The 21,730-nt window shown below is 42.0% G+C and overlaps 1 protein-coding gene across 6 annotated transcripts in view; it reads right to left on the reverse strand.

The window, feature by feature from the left end:
• dnajb6b (DnaJ heat shock protein family (Hsp40) member B6b) overlaps positions 1-21,730 on the reverse strand; it is a 146,383-nt gene that overhangs the window by 92,510 nt on the left and 32,143 nt on the right. For 4 of the 6 annotated variants that reach the window (XM_068008180.1, XM_068008163.1, XM_068008155.1 and 1 more), the window contains 4 exons: positions 20,460-20,567; positions 13,352-13,471; positions 8,357-8,498; positions 7,895-7,965 (listed from right to left, as the gene is read on the reverse strand). In XM_068008180.1, coding sequence (XP_067864281.1) covers positions 7,895-7,965; positions 8,357-8,498; positions 13,352-13,471; positions 20,460-20,567 — 441 coding nt within the window. Of the gene's footprint in view, positions 1-7,188; positions 7,966-8,356; positions 8,499-13,351; positions 13,472-20,459; positions 20,568-21,730 lie in introns of those variants that run through there. The other 2 variants (XM_068008190.1, XM_068008199.1) reach the window with 2 other exon arrangements.

The following is a 21,730-nucleotide window of genomic DNA, read 5'->3' on the forward strand; positions in this document are numbered from 1 at the left end:
ATTATTCCAGAGGGGTTTATAAGCATTAAGAGAAGTGATACTGATGAGCAAAATGAAGTTGAACACTTAAAAAGTTAAGAAACTATTGCTAGAATTGGTTTCTAAGTTACATATATTTTAGTGAAGAAAAATCCAATAAATGGCACACACATTTTTTCTGCTACAAATGGCCAATTGTTGCTGAGGTGGGGGAAAAGTCAGGTGCAGTTGAGAAGTCCTTGTACATATGCAATAAGAGTAAAAAAGCAGCACAAAATTTCAAGCACTTTTCCCTTTAGGATGAACAAGAAGCAAGATCCTTATTCTTGTTATCCATATAGAAAACAACTATAGGGTACAGTAGCATAGTGGTTATGTTACTGGACTAGTAATCCAAAAGCCTGGACTAATAATCTGGACTTAAGTTCAAATCCTGCCACAGCAGCTGTGGAATTTAAATTCAATTAATTAAATTTTTTTTTTAAAGTCTGGAAATAAAAAAACTAGTATCAGTAATGGTGGCCATGAAACTACCAGATAGTTGTAAAAACCCATCTGGTTCACCAATATCCTTTAGGGAAGGAAACCTGCCATCCTTACCTGTTCTGGCCTATCAGTACAAAAAGGTCCAGCATCGGACCACTGGGCACAGGACACGACAAAAGCAAACCAAGCCCAGTCGACCCTGCAAAGTCCTCCTCACTAACATCTGGGGACTTGTGCCAAAATTGGGAGAGCTATCCCACAGACTAGTCAAGCAACAGCCTGACATAGCCACACTCTCAGAATCATACCTTTCAGCCAACGTCCCAGACTCTTCCATCACCATCCCTGGGTATGTCCTGTCCCACCGGCAGGACAGACCCACCTGAGGTGGTGGTAGAGTGATATACAGTCAGGAGGGAGTGGCCCTGGGAGTCCTCAACATTGACTCCTGACCCCATGAAATCTCATGGCATCAGGTCAAACATGGGCAAGGAAACCTCCTGCTGATTACAACCCCACCTCAGCTGATGAATCAGTCCCCCTCCATGTTGAGCACCACTTGGAGGAAGCACTGAGGGTAGCAATGGCACAGAATGTACTCTGGGTGGGGGACTTCAATGTCCATCGCCAGTAGCACTACTACTGACTGAGCTGGCCAAGCCCTAGAGGACATAGTTGACAGACTGGGCCGGTGGCAGGTGGTGAGTGAACCAACATGAGGGAAAAACCTACTTGACCTCGTCCTCACCAATCTACCTGCCGCAGATGCATCTGTCCATGACAGTATTGGTAGGAGTGACCACCACACAGTCCTCGTGGAGACAAAGTCCCATCTTTGCACTGAGGACACCATCCAACGTGTTGTGTGGTACTATCACTGTGTTAAACGGGATAGATTCAGAACAGATCTAGCAGCTCAAAACTGGGCATCCATGAGGCGCTGTGGGCCATCAGCAGCAGCAGAATTGTATTCCGGCACAATCTGTAACCTCATGGTCTGGCATATTCCTCACTCTACCATTACCAATAAGCCAGGGGATCAACCCTGGTTCAATGAGGAGTGTAGAAGAGCATGCCAGGAGCAGCACCAGGCGTACCTAAAAATGAGGTGCCAACCTGGTGAAGCTACAACACAGGAGTACATGCATGCTAAACAGCAGAAGCAACATTCTATAGATAGAGCTAAGCGATTCCACAACCAACGGATCAGATCAAAAGCTCTGCAGTCCTGCCACATCCAGTCGTGAATGGTGGTGGACAATTAAACAACTAATGGGAGGAGGAGGCTCTGCAAACATCCCCATCCTCAATGATGGCGGAGTCCAGCACATGAGTGCAAAAGACAAGGCTGAAGTGTTTGCAACCATCTTCAGCCAGAAGTACAGAGTGGATGGCCCATTTCGGCCTCCTCCCGATATCCCCCACCATTACAGAAGTCAGTCTTCAGCCAATTCGATTCACTCCACGTGATATCAAGAAACGGCTGAGTGCACCAATACAGAAAGGGCTATGGGCCCTGACAACATCCCGGCTCTAATGCTGAAGACTTGTGCTTCAGAACTAGCCGCGCCTCTATCCAAGCTGTTCCAGTACAGCTGCAACACTGGCATCTACCCGACAATGTGGAAAATTGCCCAGGTATGTCCTGTCCACAAAAAGCAGGACAAATCCGACCCGGCCAATTACCACCCCATCAGTCTACTCTCAATCGACAGCAAAGTGATAGCACTGTCGATGACACCTTCCATCAAGCGGCACTTACTCACCAATAACCTGCTCACCGATGCTCAGTTTGGGTTCCGCCTGGACCAATTGGCTCCAGACCTCATTACAGCCTTGGTCCAAACATGGACAAAAAAGCTGAATTCCAGAGATAAGGTGAGGTGAGTGACTGCCCTTGACATCAAGGCAACATTTGACCAAGTGTGGCACCAAGAAGCCCTAGTAAAAATGTCAATGGGAATCAGGGGGAAAACTCTCCAGTGGCTGGAGTCATACCTAGCACAAAGGAATATGGTAGTGGTTGTTGGAGACCAATCATCTCAGCCCCAGGACATTGCTGCAGGAGTTCCTCAGGGCAGTGTCCTAGGCCCAACCATCTTCAGCTGCTTCATCATTGACCTTCCCTCCATCGTAAGGTCACAAATGGGGATGTTCGCTGATGATTGCACAGTGTTCAGTTCCATTCGCAACCCCTCAGATAATGAAGCAGTCCGAGCCCGCATGCAGCAAGACCTGGACAACATCCAGGCTTGGACTGATAAGTGGCAAGTAACATTTGCGCCAGACAATGACCATCTCCAACAAGAGAGAATCTAACCACCTCCCCTTGACATTCAACGGCATTACCATCACCGAATCCCCCACCATCAACATCCTGGGGGTCACTATTAACCAGAAACTTAACTGGACCAGCCATATAAATACTGTGGTTACAAGAGCAGGTCAGAGGCTGGGTATTCTGCGGCGAGTGACTCACCTCCTGACTCCCCAAAGCCTTTCCACCATCTACAAGGCACAAGTCTGGAGTGTGATGGAATACTCTCCACTTACTTGCATGAGTGCAGCTCCAACAACACAAGAAGCTCAACACCATCCAGGACAAAGCAGCACTCTTGATTGGCACCCCATCCACCACCTTAAACATTCACTCCCTTCACCACTGGCACACAGTGGCTGCAGTGTGTACCATCCACAGGATGCACTGCAGCAACTCGCGAAGGCTTCTTCGACAGCACCTCCCCAAACCAGTGACCTCTACCACCTAGAAGGACAAGGGCAGCAGGCATATGGGAACACCACCACCTGCACGTTCCCCTCCAAATCACACATCATCCTGACTTGGAAATATATTGTTGTTCCTTCATCATCGCTGGGTCAAAATCCTGGAACTCCCTACCTAACAGCACTGTGGGAGAACCTTCACCACACAGATTGCAGTGGTTCAAGAAGGCGGCTCACACCACCTTCTAAAGGGCAATTAGGGATGGGCAATAAATGCTGGCCTCGTCAGCAACGCCCACATCCCATGAACGAATGAACAAAAAAAATAGAAAACAACTCCATCTTCCAAGAATAATAATTTGAAGACAATGCAATAAATTCAAACTATGCTCCAACTACCCCTACAGAAGCTTATTTTGGCAAATGGTAAAAATCAAAAACAGAAAAGGAATCTCTAATTGTATGTGACATTTGTAGTGCAGTGGAGGATAAAGTGGCAAGTTTTAAAAAAGAGCTGTCACCTCCAATAGTTGGCCACATGCTTAAAGTGCCCAGTTTGGGGGCATAATTAGGAGTGTATGTGCACTGTGCCTAGAAATAATTACTGGCTATTATACTAATTTTGAACATGTGCAAAGCATTCCTCCAACCTCATTGTAAGCTGCTCTCCTGCTCTTCCAGTGAAAAGGCCCAAGAATAAGAGTTGCCAGCAGGATTTCAGCTCTAAACTTGGCCTATACCCTATGGATACAAGGCTAGTTTCAGAGCTGATTTCTTAGCAGCAATCCCCAACTCCAAGAACCACCAACACAAGAGTACCATAAGGCAAGGAGAGGGCACGAGTGGAAAAAAAGTGGCATAGAGCAGCAACTTAAAGATTTAAATACAGTGCTTAGGTGTACCAGTTGTATCTACATAGACTGAAATCCTAAATAGCTGGGCAAGAATTATCTGAATGATTCATAGAAAACAGTAATTTATAATGTCTAACACAGCAGGTCAATAAGACGACTATTTTCTAACAGCAGGGGGTATTTAATTTAGTCTTTATTTATTCATTCATTCATGACCTTGATACAGTATTAGACCTCCACATATAGAAGAACCTGGACCTCAAGTGTACAAAAGTTGCCAAAAATTCAATGCTAGTCCCAGGATTTAAAGAGGGCTAAATTTGCACAAATGAGAGGACCTAAATCCAGATAATTGGACAACCCTGCTAGTCGGAGATAGTAGTAATACAGATGAAAATTTTTTAAATTTAAAACCATTCTAGTGCAGAAGTCATGTATTTGCCTACCTTCCAAAAAAAAGGCACATGGTAAATCCAAGGTAAGGTGGCTAACTGGCCATGTACAAAGACTAATCAGATTGAAGCAGAAATACTTTTACTGATTAAAAGAAAACAACTCATGAGAACAGGGATAGGTATTGTACTCAACTTAGAGCTGCCAAAAGATCAACAGAAAGGAAGGTTGTGGATAGCTGTGGTAGCAAGGAGTTATTAAGGACATGCAATATGGCTTCTGCAAAAGAGGGTCATGTCTTACCAACCTGGTTAAATTTTTTTTTTTTTTTTTTTTTTTTTTTGAGATTACCAGGTTGATGGATGAAGGTACCTCAGTAGACATTGTATATTTGGACTTCCAAAAAACTTTTGATAAAAGGTGCCTCACAATAGCCTGCTTTATAAAGAGCCTGTGAATTGGAAGGCAAATCCTGGGTTGGTTAGGAAATTGGTTGGGCTCTTGTAGACAGAAGGTTGTAACTAATAGTAGTGGCTCCGCGTGGAGTCCCGCAGGGAAGAGTCAGTTAGAGCCATTACTCGTCACAATATACACTGATCAGGATGAAGGCGATGGGGGCATTGTCCACAAGTTTGCGGATGACACGAAGATCTGTGCTGGGGTCAGAACCTTTGAGAAGAAAAAATTACAAACTGATCTAGATGCAGTGGAACTATGAACCTACATCTGGCAGCTTACATTTAACGTTGATAAATGTAGTGTAATGCATGTTGGCAGGGCTAATGCCAAGCATGCTGGGCTCAATTAAAATCTGTTGAAAGGGAAGAAGGTGTGTTATAGTGCAGAGTCACAAAAGGTCCACAACCAGTGCTGAGAAGCCATAGCAAAAGCAAATAGTTTATTAGAATGCATAGCAAGGGTGATACAATACAAAAAGAGCACCATAACGTCCATGTACAGGATGCTGGTTAGGTCCCATCATGAATGCTGGGAGATAGAGCCCCTAGAAAAGGTTCAGAAGGGCTACCAGACTAATATCTAGTCTAAAAATCCTGAGCTATCACAATAGGCTCAGGGAGCTGGGTCTCTACTCTAGGGCTAAAGGGGTTAAATGAGGACAGGTGGCATAGATTAGGCTTGTATTCCCTTGTCTCGAAGATGATTAAGGGGTGATCTAATTGAGGTGGTTAAGATGATCAAAGGAGTCGATAGGGTAGAGAGAAAAACTATTTCCTCTGATTGGGGAGTCCAGACAAGGGGGCGTAACCTTAAAATTAGAGTTAGGCCATTCAGGGGTGAAGTCAGGAAGCACTTCACCCACAGGGTAGTGGGAATCTGGAACTCTTCTCTTTTCTCCACCACCCCCCCACCCCCTCAAAAAAAAATCTGGCTAGGTCAATTGAAAATTTCAAAACAGATCAAATTTTGTTAGGCAAGAGTATTAAGGGATATGGAACCAAGACGGGTAGATGGAGTTAAGATAATCAGCAATGATCTAATTAAATGGTGGAACAGGCTTGAGGGGTTGAATAGCCTTTTCCTGCTTCTATGTTCCTATGTTCTAGAAAAGCATAGATTTAGTATTTAGCTGATAAAAGGGACTAGGATGGGTATAGGTGAACAGATTATTTGAATTAGGTAAGTTAGGGAGAACAAGCTGCGTAAACTACCTTAGATGTCAGGAGACTTTTCTTTTTTCAGAGGATTATTAACATTTGGAATAGGTTGCTAGCTCATGCATGCAGACTCGCTGTAAACATTGAAAAAGGAAGCTGGACGACTTCCTGGCAGGAGACCGATATCGCTGCGTACAAAAAGGTAGGTGGGAGGCTGGGTAATGTAGCTTGTGGTCATTGTAATCTTCTAGAACTTGTTTTTAATTGCCTTCAGGGCTCGGAGAGGAATCTCCCAAAATTATTTTTTCCTAAAACGGCCTAGGTTTAAAAAAAAAATCTGCTTTTTAGCCTCTCAGAGGAGATGACATAGCTGCTGATGGATGATGGGTATTGGGACGTAGCGTTGCTTAGTTGTAAAATGGCTGAATGGGACAGACTGGATGGACCACTTTTTCTGTTCGTCTTTTTGTATGTATGTATTGTTTTGCACCACTGAATTTACTTTAGCCATACCTACAGAAAATAATGTCTACTCAAATACGAACATGACAGGCATTTGGACATATAAAACCAGAGTACATACATTTGAACCTGGTCACAAAATTGGCATCTAAGCATTAGAACGGTACTACGAAATTTTATTTATGCAAAGACTAACATGACCCACTGCACGTATGGCTATAAGTTCATAAAAGGAAACCCCCTGTAATCATCTGCTACAGGTATAATTTTTGACTGTTTGCTTATAAGATTATGCAAGTATTTCCCAGAAAAGCCATTAAGAATTAATCAAGTTCACTGCTGACATTAAGCTTAATATGGCTGCTTAACATTGAGCAATTGAATGAATATAAAAGTTGTAACCTTTCATCCAAATGCAACATTTGAATTTCTATCTAAAATAAAAGCCTCGCCATCTTCGGACAAACTAGAGTTTAATTGGCAGCCATTCTTTAGTGCATAATTTGATACTCTTGTAAATTTTTAAAAAGCAGTAGGAATTATATTCTGCAGGGCAATCAACAAATTTCCCACCACGTTAAGTGACTGTAAGCAAGCATTTAATGCTAGTAGACTGCTACAAATAAAATGTGCAAGATTGCAAATAAACTTCAAATCACCACATAGACGCAATATATTTTTCCATGCCCTTTTAATGGTTGTGCCACAAACATTTCTTTTCACGTCATTTGTTAACAAATATCAAGTTTTCATTCTGCCAGCATCAACATGTTATGTTGTCGAGTGTGATCAGGTTATAACAGCATAAACACCAACAGTTCCCAAAACATCATTGAAGTGGCATACATGCAAAACTAAAAAAAACCCACAAAAAGATGCAATTTCAAGCAAATAATGCAAACTATGTCATTAAATATTCTTAATTATATTTACTGGCAAGTACAAAAAGAGAGTTAGAAAATTTTAACAGGTTAAATCCTTCAGCAAGTTAGAAGCTAATCTGCATTAATTTAACTGGAAAATTTTGGATTAGAGTAATCTCTCTAGATTCAAAAAGGTAAATATGCTCAACGGAAATGGTTATACAGGAAAGTGCATCAATAAATTCATAATACAAAAAGACAACTCAAAAAATCAATACCAGATGGTCCTATTCTGTGGTCCCGTCAAAGTAAACTCCAAGTATGGCATAAACATCATTGGATTAATGGTGCCATAACAAGCAGCAAAACTAAATTGAACTAAACAATGTAACATATAATGCAAAGTTCCTTCAAGGATATTCTCAAAAATCTTTTCACCCATGAATGCTCATCCATTTTCATTGTTAAATATGAGGGAACATTTACTTGTTATCCAATCGTAGTAGCTGCTCCTTACCATTTATTGTTAAAGATTTTAATTGGCCATCTTCTTCTATTTCCACTCTTTCTTGGCCGTTTTCCATAATTCTGTAAGTTAAAAAAATCCATACAAGGTCAAAACTTCAAAAAATGCATACAGAACATTGATACAATATTTTGTAAGCAAAATAGCTGAGAATTTTCTTTTTTTTTCTAAAATACAAAAAAAGGAAATTAGTGTTCCAAAAATAGGGGATCAACAGGTGGAGAGAAGTCCTAAATAGAAAAGGAGCAGGCTTGATGGGCTGAATGCCCCACTTTAGCTTTTACTTCAATTATAAAAACAAAACAACTTCTCAAGGGGAAGGAAGGTTGTGGAGGAGGCGTTTGCTTTGTTAAAAAATGTAAAATTCAGTAAACCTACCCAGCAAGCTCAGAGAAACATAGACAAAATCTGTTTCTATACTGAATATCACACTTAAGTCCATTTTTAAAATACCTCTTAGTGGTGATTTTCCTGCCATTAACAAACTTGGTAGATGTCGATACTGATCGGAAGTTACCCATCCCACTACCTCCAAATGAAGAAGAGGAGAATGATGCCGTTCCAAGATTACCAAACGAACTGAATGAAGTAAAACCTGTGGAAATAATAGGTACAAATTTATATAGTGTATTGTTAAATAAGCATTATCATTTAATTAAAATGAAGTTGCATTTCACTGATTAAGTTTATTAAACTACTTCTCAATATCTACCAGATTAACCCAATAGAAAATGCAATTCAAATCCAGATTGAAAGTGTAAAACAATTGAGTTTATTCATAGAAAAAGACATCCAGCCCCTTTTCAGGCATAAATTATACAAGATTTAATGTACTGATAGCAATTCAATTACATAACTGATGAGGTAGCATGCAAATGGAGGGAAGGAATTCTCAATTTGAAAAATCAACACAAGATTGCTCATGCACTCCCTTTCAGTTGATGAGTAAAGGAGATCACTTAACCATTCATCCTAGAGTAGGAATTTGAATAGTCATTCATTCCACATCCCCTTTACCTCAGTGCAACAACTTGACCTTCACGGTCAAAAACATGTTACCGTAACCATATTGTATTAGCTCAAGAGCTACAACTCTAACCATCAAGGTGTAGTTCTCACCTTGGAAAACTCAGTCCACAGATGTGCAAGAAAGAAATGTCAGCATAGAGTAGACTATTAGAATGACAAGATCACTGCTGTAAGTTATCAAATCTGTTCCGTGCTGGTACACATACTAATGCCATAACAAGACGAGAATTTTTTTTAAAAACAAAAAATAATCAAAGGCAGCTCAATTGGCCACAAAGAAGCATAATCCAACAAATTTCATGCTCTAATTTGGCCGGCATTGTTGGTGACTTCATCAGACCATTTCCTTCGTCAAATGTTAAAGTTCAGGTTGTTATCAAAAAGGAACCCAGCAGAATTATTGGTCTTGATAGAGGCAACAGATGACATTCCCAGTCATTTTGCTTTCCTCGGAGGCCTTGAATAAAATGAATACAAGTACCAAACTATGATGAAAATTAATCATTGGGCTGGCAAACATTTGACAACCTGCAGTGGATCACATTGAGTTTTAAGTCCAATTATGCCATAATCACTGACTCATGTACAGAAAAATAAATGATTTGATGAACAAGCAGCTAAAATACATCGATGAATTTGCAAGATAAAGTGGAAGCAGAACAGTACATGTTACGCTGCTGGCTGTATGCTACAGACCACCAAATAGTGGGAAAGAAAGGGAGGAGCAAATCTGCAAGCAAATTTCAGAAAGATGTAAAAACAATACAGTAGTGATAATGGGGAATTTGATTATCCTAATATAGACTGGAAAAGAGTGAAAAGGGCAAGAATTCCTGAAATATGTACAGGAGAACTTTTTGATCAGTTATGTTTCCAGCCCAATAAGGAAGGAAGCAGTGCTGGATCTAGTTCTGGGGAATGAAGCGGGGTAAGTGGAGCATGTGTCAGTGGGAGAGCATTTGGGAAACAGTGATCACAATATTAGGTTTAGAGGGGTTATGGAAAAGGACAAGGAACAATCAAAAGGTGAAGATACTCAACTGGAAGAAGGCTAATTTCAGTTGAAGAAGTTGAAAGGATTTGTCCCAGGTGGAATGGAAACAAAGATTATGAGGTGAAACAGTAAATGAGCAATGAGAGTCCTTCAGGGAGGAGATAATTCAGGTACAGACTAGGCATACTCCTATAAGGAGTGGGGGGGGGGGGGGGGGGGGGAAGAAAGGGGAAAGGAAGGACATCCAAAGATAGAGCTCCCTGGATGACTGAAGAAATTGGGATTAAAATGAAACAGAAAAAGGAAGCTTATAATAAATGTCAGGTTTGCAATACCATAGAGAATCAAGCTGAATACAGAAAGTGCAGACAAGAACTGAAAAATGAAGTAAGAGGGGCAAAGAGAATGTATAAGAAAATATTAGCAGGTGACATAAAAGGCAACACTAAAGTATTTTATAAACATCTAATGAGCAAAAGGATAGTCAAAAGGAAAGATGGAGCCCATTCGGGACCAAAATGGAAATCAACTTGTGGAAGCAGCGGGCATATACTTTGCATCTGTCTTTACTAAAGAGGATGCTACTAATGTCATAGAAAAGGGAGAGGTGGTAGAGAAATTGGATAGCACAGAAATAGAGAGGTACTTAAAAGGTTGGCAGTGCTCAAATTAGAAAAAAGTCACCCGGTCCAGATAGGATACATCCCAGGTTGCAACGGGAAGTAAGGATGGAAGGAGAGAGGCTTTGGCCACAATCTTTCAATCCTCAGATATGGGAGTGCTGCCAGAGGGTTGCAACTGTTACATCCCTGTTCAAAAAAAGGGGAGAAATAAACCCAGTAACGAGAGGTCAGTCAGCCTAACGGTGTTGGGGAAACTTCTAGAGACTATAATCCAGGACAAAATTAATTGCCTCTTGGAAGAACAAGGGTTAATAAATGACAGCCAACATGGATTGGTTAACGGCAAATCGTGTCTCAAACTTGATTGAGTTCTTCAAGTAAATAACAGAGGGTTGATGATTGTAGTGCAGTTGGTGTGTATGTGGACTTTCAGAAGGCATTTGATAAAGTGCTACAAAATAGACTTTTTAGCAAAACTGAAGCCCTTGGGATTTAAGGGGCACTTAAATTGGCTAAGATACAGGAAGCAGAGAGTAGTGGTGAACAATTGTTCATCACACTGGAGAGAAGCATACAGTGTGTTCTCCAGGGGTCAGCATTAGGACCACTGCTCTTTGATATATATTAATGACCTGGACTTGGGTATACAGGGCATAATTTCAACATTTTTTAAAAATTATTTGTTCATGGGATGTGGGCATCGCTGGTGAGGCCAGCATTTATTGCCCATCCCTAACTGCCCTCAAGAAGGTGGTGGTGAGCTGCCTTCTTGCACCATTGCAGTCCGTGTGGTGAAGGTTCTCCCACAGTGCTGATTGGGAGTTCCAGGGTTTGGACCCAGTGACGATGAAGGAACGGCTATATATTTCCAAGTCGGAATGGTGTGTGACTTAAGAGGGGAAGGCGCAGGTGGTGTTGTCCTTCTAGGTGGTACAGGTCGCAGGTTTGGGAGGTGCTGTCGAAGAAGCCTTGGCGAGTTGCTGCAGTGCATCCTGTGGATGGTACACACTGCAGCCACAGTGCGCCGGTGAAGGGAGTGAATGTTTAGGGTGGTGGATGGGGTGCCAATCAAGCAGGCTGCTTTGTCCTGGGTGGTGTTGACTATCTGCAGATGACAAAGCTTGGAAATGTAGTAAACAGTGAGGAGGATAGTAGCAGACTTCAGGAGGACATTGACAGACTGGTGAAATGAGCAGACACATGGCAGATGAAATTTAATGCAGAAAAATGTGAAGTAATTCATTTTGGAAGGAAAATGAGGGGCGGCAATAAAAATGAAATGGTACAATTTTAAAGCGGGGGCGGGGGGGGGCAGGTACAGAGACCTGGGGGTTCACATACATAAATCTCTGAAGGTGGTAGGACAAGTTGATACAGCTGTTTAAAAAAGCATATGGGATCCTGGGCTTTATAAACAAAGACAGAGTACAAAAGTAAGGAAGTTGTGTAAACCTTTAGAAAATTACTGTTTAGGCTGCAGCTAGAGGTCCAATTATGGGCATCACACTTTAGGAAAGATGCCAAGGCCTTGGAAAGGATGCAGGAAAGATTTACCAGAATGGTACCAGGAATGAGGGAATTCAGTTAGGTGGAGAGACTAGAGAAGCTGGGACTGTTTTCCTTTGAGCAGAGAAGATTATGGGAAGATTTAAGAGGTGATCAAAATTATGGGGTCTTGATAGAGTAGATAGAGAGAAACTATTTCCACTGGCAGGAGGTAACCAGAGGACACAGATTTAAGATAATTGGCAAAAAATTCAAAGAGGAAATGAGACTTTTTTTTAATAAAACGCAGCAAGTTGTCATGATCTGGAATGCACTACCTGAAAGGGTGATGGAAGCAGATTAAATAGTAACTTTCAAAAGTGAATTGGATATATACTTGAAAAGGAGAAATTTGCAGGGCTATTGGGAAAGAGCATGGGAGCAGGACTAACTCGATAACTCAAAGGCACGATGGGCCGAATGGCCTACTTCTGTGCTGTATGATTCTATGATTGAAGTTAGTATTAAGCACACCCGCAACCAAATAAGTACAGCTGCATGATAAAGCGTAGAAACATCCTCTTCAAGAGTTTATGTTCATCGGCACAAGCCTAAAACTGGAAGTAATTAATTAGTTTATGCACTGACTAATGCAGTCTTGGGTAGAAAAACAGGAGGGGATTTCTTTCAAACCTATATGCTCCCATGACTCAGACATGGTAGAAGTTGTGCAGTTAGTCCCAAATTTAAAGTTACTTTCACCATTAGCCCTTTAATTGAACTACTCAACATCTTCCACTAGTTAGCTTAAACAGTGAGGGTATGTGAGCACTCAACAGCAAAATGGTCATTGACCCAATGGTGCTTCAGTGTCCACATTGTTTCATTACTTAGCTAGGTTAGGCTCAGTAACTAATAACTCTTTCAAGTGAGTGAAATCCCCTTGCCTGATCAAAGAGGTTTAAGATATGCAAAAATAAATTTGATTGTTCTAGCTATTAAAAAACAGTATAGTTGAGTTCCAGCTCCATAATTTGACAACTAGACATCTTACAATGAAAAACCAAAAGTAAAAGGCCCAGCAGATTGGGAATGACTCGTACAATGAAAAGTGTAGATTTGTTGTCAGCAGCACCATTTAAAATATGCTCAGTGGTCTTCCAACATTAGAGATGGTAGTCCTAAATAGCGGAGCGGTTTCAGATACTGATATCCTCCTTTCCTTGCTCTATTTAACTTTCAAGCAACTATTGTTTGTGTTACCAAGAAATTCATTAGTCTAATATATTTATTCATTCATGAGGTAATCATACTTACCAGTATCAAATGCAGGAAATCCACCAAAAGGAGAGAAGAAAGGCCCTCCGCTAGCCCGGTTTCTCTCAGCCCCACGTCGACCTCGTCGATGTCCAAAGAAATTCTCAAAGGGATCATCCACTGTTCCAAAAAAAAACAAGCTGGATTAAATCCTACTAATTACAGGCAAGCTACATCAATGTTTCTTGAATTTAAGTAACAAGTCTTCAAGTATCCAGAAAGCAGTATTTTTTTTTTTTTAAAAAGCACAATGTACACTAATTCATCAAAATAGTTCCAGCAGCATACTACAAACCCTTGTCCTTCCCCTTTTCAGGAGAGATGGAGCAAACAGCGAGCCTGGTACATCAATTATATCAACGCTCAACATGTTCAACCAATGTGGAGCAGCAATCAAAGCCAACAGAACGTTGAATTACATAGCTAAAACAGTGGGATACAAGTCAGGGGCGCTTGTGATCAAACTGTAATGAAGTCTGGTCAGACCACAACTTAAGAACTGTGTCCCGTTCAGATTGCCAAGAAACATGGAAAACATTCAGGTAATTCTTAGCTAAGAAAGGAGGCTTCAGAGAGGTGATCTTAGAGGTATGCAAGATAGTTATGGCTACAGGAGAGGTAAATCCAGGATATTGCTGTAAACTGCAATGCAAGAGAAGGACAAGGAGCATAGGTTCAAACTAGTAAATTTAAGACTGATATCAGAAGGTTCTTCACACAAACTTGCATTTATAAAGCACCTTCAACATATAAAAACCTGCCAAGGCACTTTGTAAAGGAGTAATCCAAAGGACACCGAGCTGAAAGGAGATGTAGTGGTGGGGGTAGTCATGGAGATGGAGGCAGGGAAATTTGAGGGAGTTAAGCAGCTGAGGGGCTCTGCTGCCAATGGTGGCGCAAATGCACAAGAAGTTCTAGTCAAGGGGAACAGAAAATTCAAGGGGGGTGGGAGTTGAAGGAGGTCCAGTTGTAGGACTGGACGTGATTAGAGCTATATAGAGCAGCAAGGCCATGAAGGGATTTAAACGCAAGGATAGAAGTTTAAATTTGAGGCGTTGGAGAACTAGGAGCTAATTTAGGATAATAAGGACAGGAGTGATGGGTGAGCAGGACTAGAGGCGACAAAGACGACAGATGATTGTTTCAGTGGCAGATGGGCTGAGGCCTGATCACAAAAAGACCTTCTGTTCAAACCCAACCCCACTTATTAGCTCCAATGATTTGGTCCTCCTGCTGCTCTTATCCTAAAGTATTAACTTAGTGTTGGGAAGCATTCCCTTCTTACCAGAGGTTAGCAATTAACAGGCAAGTAATTAACAGGTAAGTCACATCACTTCCAAGCTTCACCAGGAAGCAAGAAACAATAACTGCTCAAGGAGAATGCTCACAGTACATAGCACATCTCAAAGCCTGCCCAACATTTGAATTAAAATCAAATGCAGCAAGAAATGGGACAAATGGAATCAGTGGAGCAGCTGATGAAACTTGGAAAAATGCTCCAAGTGCACAACACAAGGGACGACGTTATGTGATTAACACCCCAGTAGAGAATCTGGAAAGGAATCTTGCAGTTATGATTTAGATGCAGAATTTCTGGGCTTAACCCAGTAGATGAGTGCAGTGTGACTGTAATGAACGACAACACAAGATTTAGAAACAGCCTCAATCCTGTGGGGCACTGCAGCCATACAAAATAAACAAGACAAAATACCAAAGGTGACATGAGGAAAATTTTTTTTGAAAAACGCAGCGAGTAGTTAGGATCTGGAATGCACTGCCGGGGTGGGTGGTGGAGGCAGATTCAATCGTGGCTTTCAAAAGGGAACTGGATAAGTACTTGAAAGGAAAAAAATTGCAGGGCTACGGGGATAGGGTGGGGAAGTGGAACTAGCTGGATTGCTCTTGTATAGAGCCGGCACGGACTCAATGAGCCGAATGGCCACCTTCCATGCTGTAACCTTTCTATGATTCTAAATTAAGAGTTGTTACAAGTGCTTCAATAAGCTTCTGGCACTTTTGACATTCCTGTCTAAACATGAATAATAAAATGGTTGGAATTTATACAGTATGTAGGAAGTAATGAGTATTATTTATATTTCTAAAGGGGGTGCAGGAACAGAGACACCTGGGGGCATATGTACACAAATCTTTGAAGGTGGCAGGATAGGTTGAGAAAGTGGTTAAAAAAAGCATATGGAATCCTGGGCTTTATTAATAGAGAGAGTACAAAAACAAGGAAATTGTGTCAAACCTTTATAAAACCCTGGTTCAGCCACAACTGCAGTATTGTGTCCAATTCTGGGCACCACACTTTAGAAAGGATATGAAGGCCTTAGAGAGTGCAGAAAAGATTTACCAGAATGGTTCCAGGGATGAGGGGCTTCAGTTAAGTGCATAAACTGGAGAACGTGGGGTTGTTCTCCATAGAGCAGAGAAGGTTAAGAGGAAATTTGATAGAAGTGTTCAAAATCATGAAGTGTTCAAAATCATGAAGGGTTTAGATAAAGTAGAGAGAAACTGTTCCCATTTAAGGTGATTGGCTAAAGAAGCAAGGGCGACATGGGGAAAAACGTTTTTCTTTTAAACGCATCAAGTAGTTATGATCTGGAATGCGCTGCTTGAAAGGGTGGTGGAATTAGATTTAATTGTGGCTTTCAAAAAGGAAATGGATAGATACTTGAAGGGAAAAAATTTGCACGGCTACAGGGAAAGAGCGGGGGAACGGGACTAACTGGATTGCTCTTACAAAGAGCCAGCATGGGCTCAATGGGTCAAACGGCCTCCTTCTATGTATACCAGTGTCCCTGCCGACCATGTGTGCAGGAAGTGTGTCCACCTGCAGCTACTGACCGATCGTATCTCGGAGCTGGAGCTGCGGGTGGATTCACTGTGGGGCATCCGCGATGCAGAGAAACTCGTGGATAGCACGTTTAGCGAGTTGGTCACACCGCAGGTAAAGGGTGGACAGGCAGGAAGTGAATGGGTGACCACCAGGCAGAGTAAGAGGTGCAGGCAGGTAGTGCAGGGGTCCCCTGTGGCCATCCCCCTCTCAAACAGGTATACCGTTTTGGATACTGTTGGGGGAGATGGCTCACCAGGGGAAGGTGACAGCAGCCAGGTTCATGGCACCGTGGCTGGCTCTGCTGCACAGGAGGGCAGGAAAAAGAGTGGCAGAGCTATAGTGATAGGGGACTCGATTGTAAGGGGAACAGACAGGCATTTCTGCGGAAGCAACCGAGACTCCAGGATGGTATGTTGCCTCTCTGGTGCAAGGGTCAGGGATGTCTCGGAGCGGCTGCAGGACATTCTGGAGGGGGAGGGTGAACAGCCAGTTGTCGTGGTGCATATAGGTAAAAAATGGGATGAGGTCCTACAAGCTGAATTTAGGGAGTTAGGAGTTAAACTCAAAAGGTAGTAATCTCAGGATTGCTACCAGTGCCACGGGCTAGTCAGAGTAGGAATGACAGGATGGCTAGGATGAATACGTGGCTTGAGAGATGGTGCAACAGGGAGGGATTCAAATTCCTGGGACATTGGAAACGGTTCTGGGGGAGGTGGGACCAGTACAAATTGGACGGTCTGCACCTGGGCAGGACTGGAACCAATGTCCTAGGGGGAATGTTTGCTAGTGCTGTTGGGGAGGGTTTAAACTAATGTGGCAGGGGGATGGGAACCGATGCAGGAAGTCAGTGGGAAGTAAAGTGGTGACAGAAACAAAAGGCAGTAAGGGAGAGTGTACAAAACATGACCGGACAGATGGTCTGAGAAAGCAGGGCAAAGACCAAGGGACGTCTAGATTAAACTGCATTTATTTCAATGCAAGAAGTCTGATGGGCAAGGCAGATGAACTCAGGGCATGGATGGGTACATGGGACTGGGATGTTATAGCTATTACTGAAACATGGCTAAGGGAGGGGCAGGACTGGCAGCTCAATGTTCCAGGGTACAGATACTATAGGAAAGATAGAGCAGGAGTTGCGTTCCTGATTAGGGAGAACATCACGGCAGTAGTGAGAGGGGATATATCCGAGGGTTCGCCCACTGAGTCTATATGGATAGAACTGAAAAATAAGAAGGGAGAGATCACTTTGACAGGATTATACTACAGACCCCCAAATAGTCAACGGGAAATTGAGGAGCAAATATATAAGGAGATTACAGACAGCTGCAAGAAAAATAGGGTGGTAATAGTAGGGGACTTTAACTTTCCCAACATTGACTGGGACAGCCATAGCATTAGGGGCTTGGATGGAGAGAAATTTGTTGAGTGTATTCAGGAGGAATTTCTCATTCAGTATGTGGATGGCCCGACTAGAGAGGGGGCAAAACTTGACCTCCTCTTGGGAAATAAGGAAGGGCAGGTGACAGAAGTGTTAGTGAGGGATCACTTTGGGACCAGTGATCATAATTCCATTAGTTTTAAGATAGCTTTGGAGAATGATAGGTCTGGCCCAAAAGTTAAAATTCTAAATTGGGGAAAGGCCAATTTTGATGGTATTAGACAGGAACTTTCAGAAGTTGATTGGGAGAGTCTGTTGGCAGGCAAAGGAACGTCTGGTAAGTGGGAGGCTTTCAAAAGTGTGTTAACCAGGGTTCAGGGTAAGCACATTCCTTATAAAGTGAAGGGCAAGGCTGGTAGAAGTAGGGAACCTTGGATGACTCGGGAGATTGAGGCCCTAGTCAAAAAGAAGAGGGAGGCATGACATGCATAGGCAGCTGGGATCAAGTGGATCCCTTGAAGAGTATAGTGATTGCCGGAGTAGAGTTAAGAGAGAAATCAGGAGGGCAAAAAGGGGACATGAGATTGCTTTGGCAGATAAGGCAAAGGAGAATCCAAAGAGCTTCTACAAATACATAAAGGGCAAAAGAGTAACTAGGGAGAGAGTAGGGCCTCTTAAGGATCAACAAGGTGCGGAACCACAAGAGATGGGTGAGATCCTGAATGAATATTTCACATCGGTATTTACGGTTGAGAAAGGCATGGATGTTAGGGAACTTGGGGAAATAAATAGTGATGTCTTGAGGAGCGTACATATTACAGAGAGGGAGGTGCTGGAAGTCTTAACGCACATCAAGGTAGATAAATCTCCGGGACCTGATGAAATGTATCCCAGGACGTTAGGGAGGAAATTGTGGGTCCCCTAGCAGAGATATTTGAATCATCGACAGCTACATGAGGTGCCTGAAGATTGGAGGGTAGCAAATGTTGTTTGTTTAAGAAGGGCGACAGGGAAAAGTCTGGGAACTACAGACCGGTGAGCCTGACATCTGTAGTGGGTAAGTTGTTAGAGGGTATTCTGAAAGACAGGATCTACAGGCATTTGGAGAGGCAGGGACTGATTAGGAACAGTCAGCATGGTTTTGTGAGAGGAAAATAATGTCTCACGAATTTGATTGAGTTTTTTGAAGGGGTAACCAAGAAGATAGATGAGGACTGTGCAGTAGACGTGGTCTACATGGACTTTAGCAAAGCCTTTGACAAGGTACCGCATGGTAGGTTGTTACATAAGGTTAAATCTCATGGGATCCAAGGTGAGGTAACCAATTGGATACAAAATTGGATTGACGACAGAAGACAGAAGGTGGTTGTAGAGGGTTGCGTTTCAAACTGGAGGCCTGTGACCAGCGGTGTGCCTCAGGGATCGGTGCTGGGTCCGCTGTTATTTGTTATTTATATTAATGATTTGGATGAGAATTTAGGAGGCATGGTTAGTAAGTTTGCAGATGACACCAAGATTGGTGGCATTGTGGACAGTGAAGAAGGTTATCTAGGATTGCAACGGGATCTTGATAAATTGGGCCAGTGGGCCGATGAATGGCAGATGGAGTTTAATTTAGATAAATGTGAGGTGATGCATTTTGGTAGATCGAATCGGGCCAGGACCTACTCCGTTAATGGTAGGGTGTTGGGGAGAGTTATAGAACAAAGATCTAGGAGTACAGGTTCATAGCTCCTTGAAAGTGGAGTCACCGGTGGATAGGGTGGTGAAGAAGGCATTCAGCATGCTTGGTTTCATTGAATACAGGAGTTGGGATGTCTTGTTGAAGTTGTACAAGACATTAGTAAGGCCACACTTGGAATACTGTGTACAGTTCTGGTCACCCTATTATAGAAAGGATATTATTAAACTAGAAAGAGTGCAGAAAAGATTTACTCGGATGCTACCAGGACTTGATGGTTTGACTTATAGGGAGAGGTTGGATAGACTGAGACTTTTTTCCCTGGAGAGCAGGAGGTTAAGGGGTGATCTTATAGAAGTCTATAAAATAATGAGGGGCATAGATAAGGTAGATAGTCAAAATCTTTTCCCAAAGGTAGGGGAGTCTATAATGAGGGGGCATAGGATTTGAGGTGAGAGGGGAGAGATACAAAAGGGTCCAGAGGGGCAATTTTTTCACTCAAAGGGTGGTGAGTGTCTGGAACGAGCTGCCAGAGGCAGTAGTAGAGGCGGGTACAATTTTGTCTTTTAAAAAGCATTTGGGCAGTTACATGGGTAAGATGGGTATAGAGGGATATGGGCCAAGTGCAGGCAATTGGGACTAGCTTAGTGGTATAAACTGGGCGACATGGACACGTTGGGCCGAAGGGCCTGTTTCCATGTTGTAAACTTCTATGATTCTATTCTATGATTCTATGCTGTAATGATTCTAACTGAACAGGATTTTCATACATTTGTACGGTATCACATTTCACCAGTTAACTCAAATCCTTGCATTAGAAGAGCTGGTACAATATTTTTCTTCAATCAAAATGAACTTGTGGGTATGATAGCTAATGGTGTGTTACTGGACTAGTAATTCAGAAGTCTGGACAAATAACCCAGAAAATGAGAGTTCAAATCCTACCATGGCAGTTTGAGAATTTGAATTCAGACTTTAAAAATCTGGGAAAAGCTGTCCTTTCGGGAAGGAAATCTGCCATCCTTACCATGGTTGACTGCCCTCTGAAGTGGCCTAGCAAGCTACTCATTTGCATCACCACCTTCTCGGCAAACAGGGATGCGCAATAAATGCCAGCTTTGCCAGTGCTGCCCACATCCCGAGAATGAGTGTTTTTAAGAAAAGCATACCCACACTTTAAAAAGATTCATCTTAGTAAATTACTTACTGAAGAAATCTGCAAAGGGATCCCTGCCTCCAAAGAATTCCCTGAAAACATCTTCAGGATTGCGGAATGTGAAGCCTAAGTCATAGCCTTCTCCATAATGACCACCTACTGGGGGAGGGTGGAGAAAGAGAAAAGATTTGTCAAATTTCTAAGTGATGAGAAATCATTCGCGACATTAAACACCATCACCACAAGCTGTTTATAGGTACAGTGCAAGTTTCATTTAATGGATTAGATAAGAGTTTGAATCTCAATTTCAGAAAGTCTTTCAGAATATATTTTAAAGAAGCCTTCAATACTTAAAGGATTTCAGTAACGATCAAGTCGTACAGAATGAATCCCCATTAAAAGAATGCATGAAGTAGTTTGGTAATTAAGATTCAGTGCATTACATCATGAATCGAGAAACCTGGATTCAAAGTCAAGGCTCAACTGATATTTGCACTTAAGACTCAGGAATTGTCAATGTCAGACAGGCATTGAAACACAGCACTTAAGCCATTGGGTGGCAAGAGAAATGGGTTTTATTTCTGTTTGCATCTCACCCTACAGCAAGAGTGCACAGCACATGCAACTACTCATGGATAGAATGGAAGAAAATGGTTAAAAAAGTCTTGATGTTTAATACCAAATTGACTTATTGAAGAGGCCAGAATTTTAAATGTCTTCATTTATGCAGATCATTTGCATTTACATTTAGTTGGAGCACCGACAATCTCAATCCTGAACATTGCTCGGCATAATACATAGGGCTTCATATCAAATTCTGTTTGAACTTATGCTAGCACTTACAGAATTACATTGATATGTCAAAATGCAACATAGAAAAATGTTCAGGGGAAACTAAAAAAGCATTCACCCAACATATTCCAAAAAGAAGCAATATTCTTAAATCAGTTTGGACTTTGACATAGCTACTTTCCTTTACTCATTACACTTACAGCCTTTAAAAGCATCAGATGTTATATTATAACAACTGAATACAGCTGGAAATTCTTCTCTCACCCATCAAAACCTATAGTGTGCATGGAGAATTTTAACGCTGGCAGTGGTCAATTTACTTTGTGGTCGGGGAAGGAAGTTTAGGTTACAAAAAACCATGGCAAAGTTATTTTCGAAGAAAAAAAGTCAGTATTTACGTGGGCAAAATTCAAAAACGGGAGACAATTTAATTAATTCAACGACATTATTAATTGCAGAAAATTTCCACTTATTTTCAAGCTATGAGTTAAGGCTGTGTTTATAATAACCAAACTGAGGCTTTTCTGATG

This window comes from Heptranchias perlo, chromosome 2 (genome assembly GCF_035084215.1).
Source record: "Heptranchias perlo isolate sHepPer1 chromosome 2, sHepPer1.hap1, whole genome shotgun sequence".
Classification (NCBI taxonomy): Eukaryota; Metazoa; Chordata; class Chondrichthyes; order Hexanchiformes; family Hexanchidae; genus Heptranchias; species Heptranchias perlo.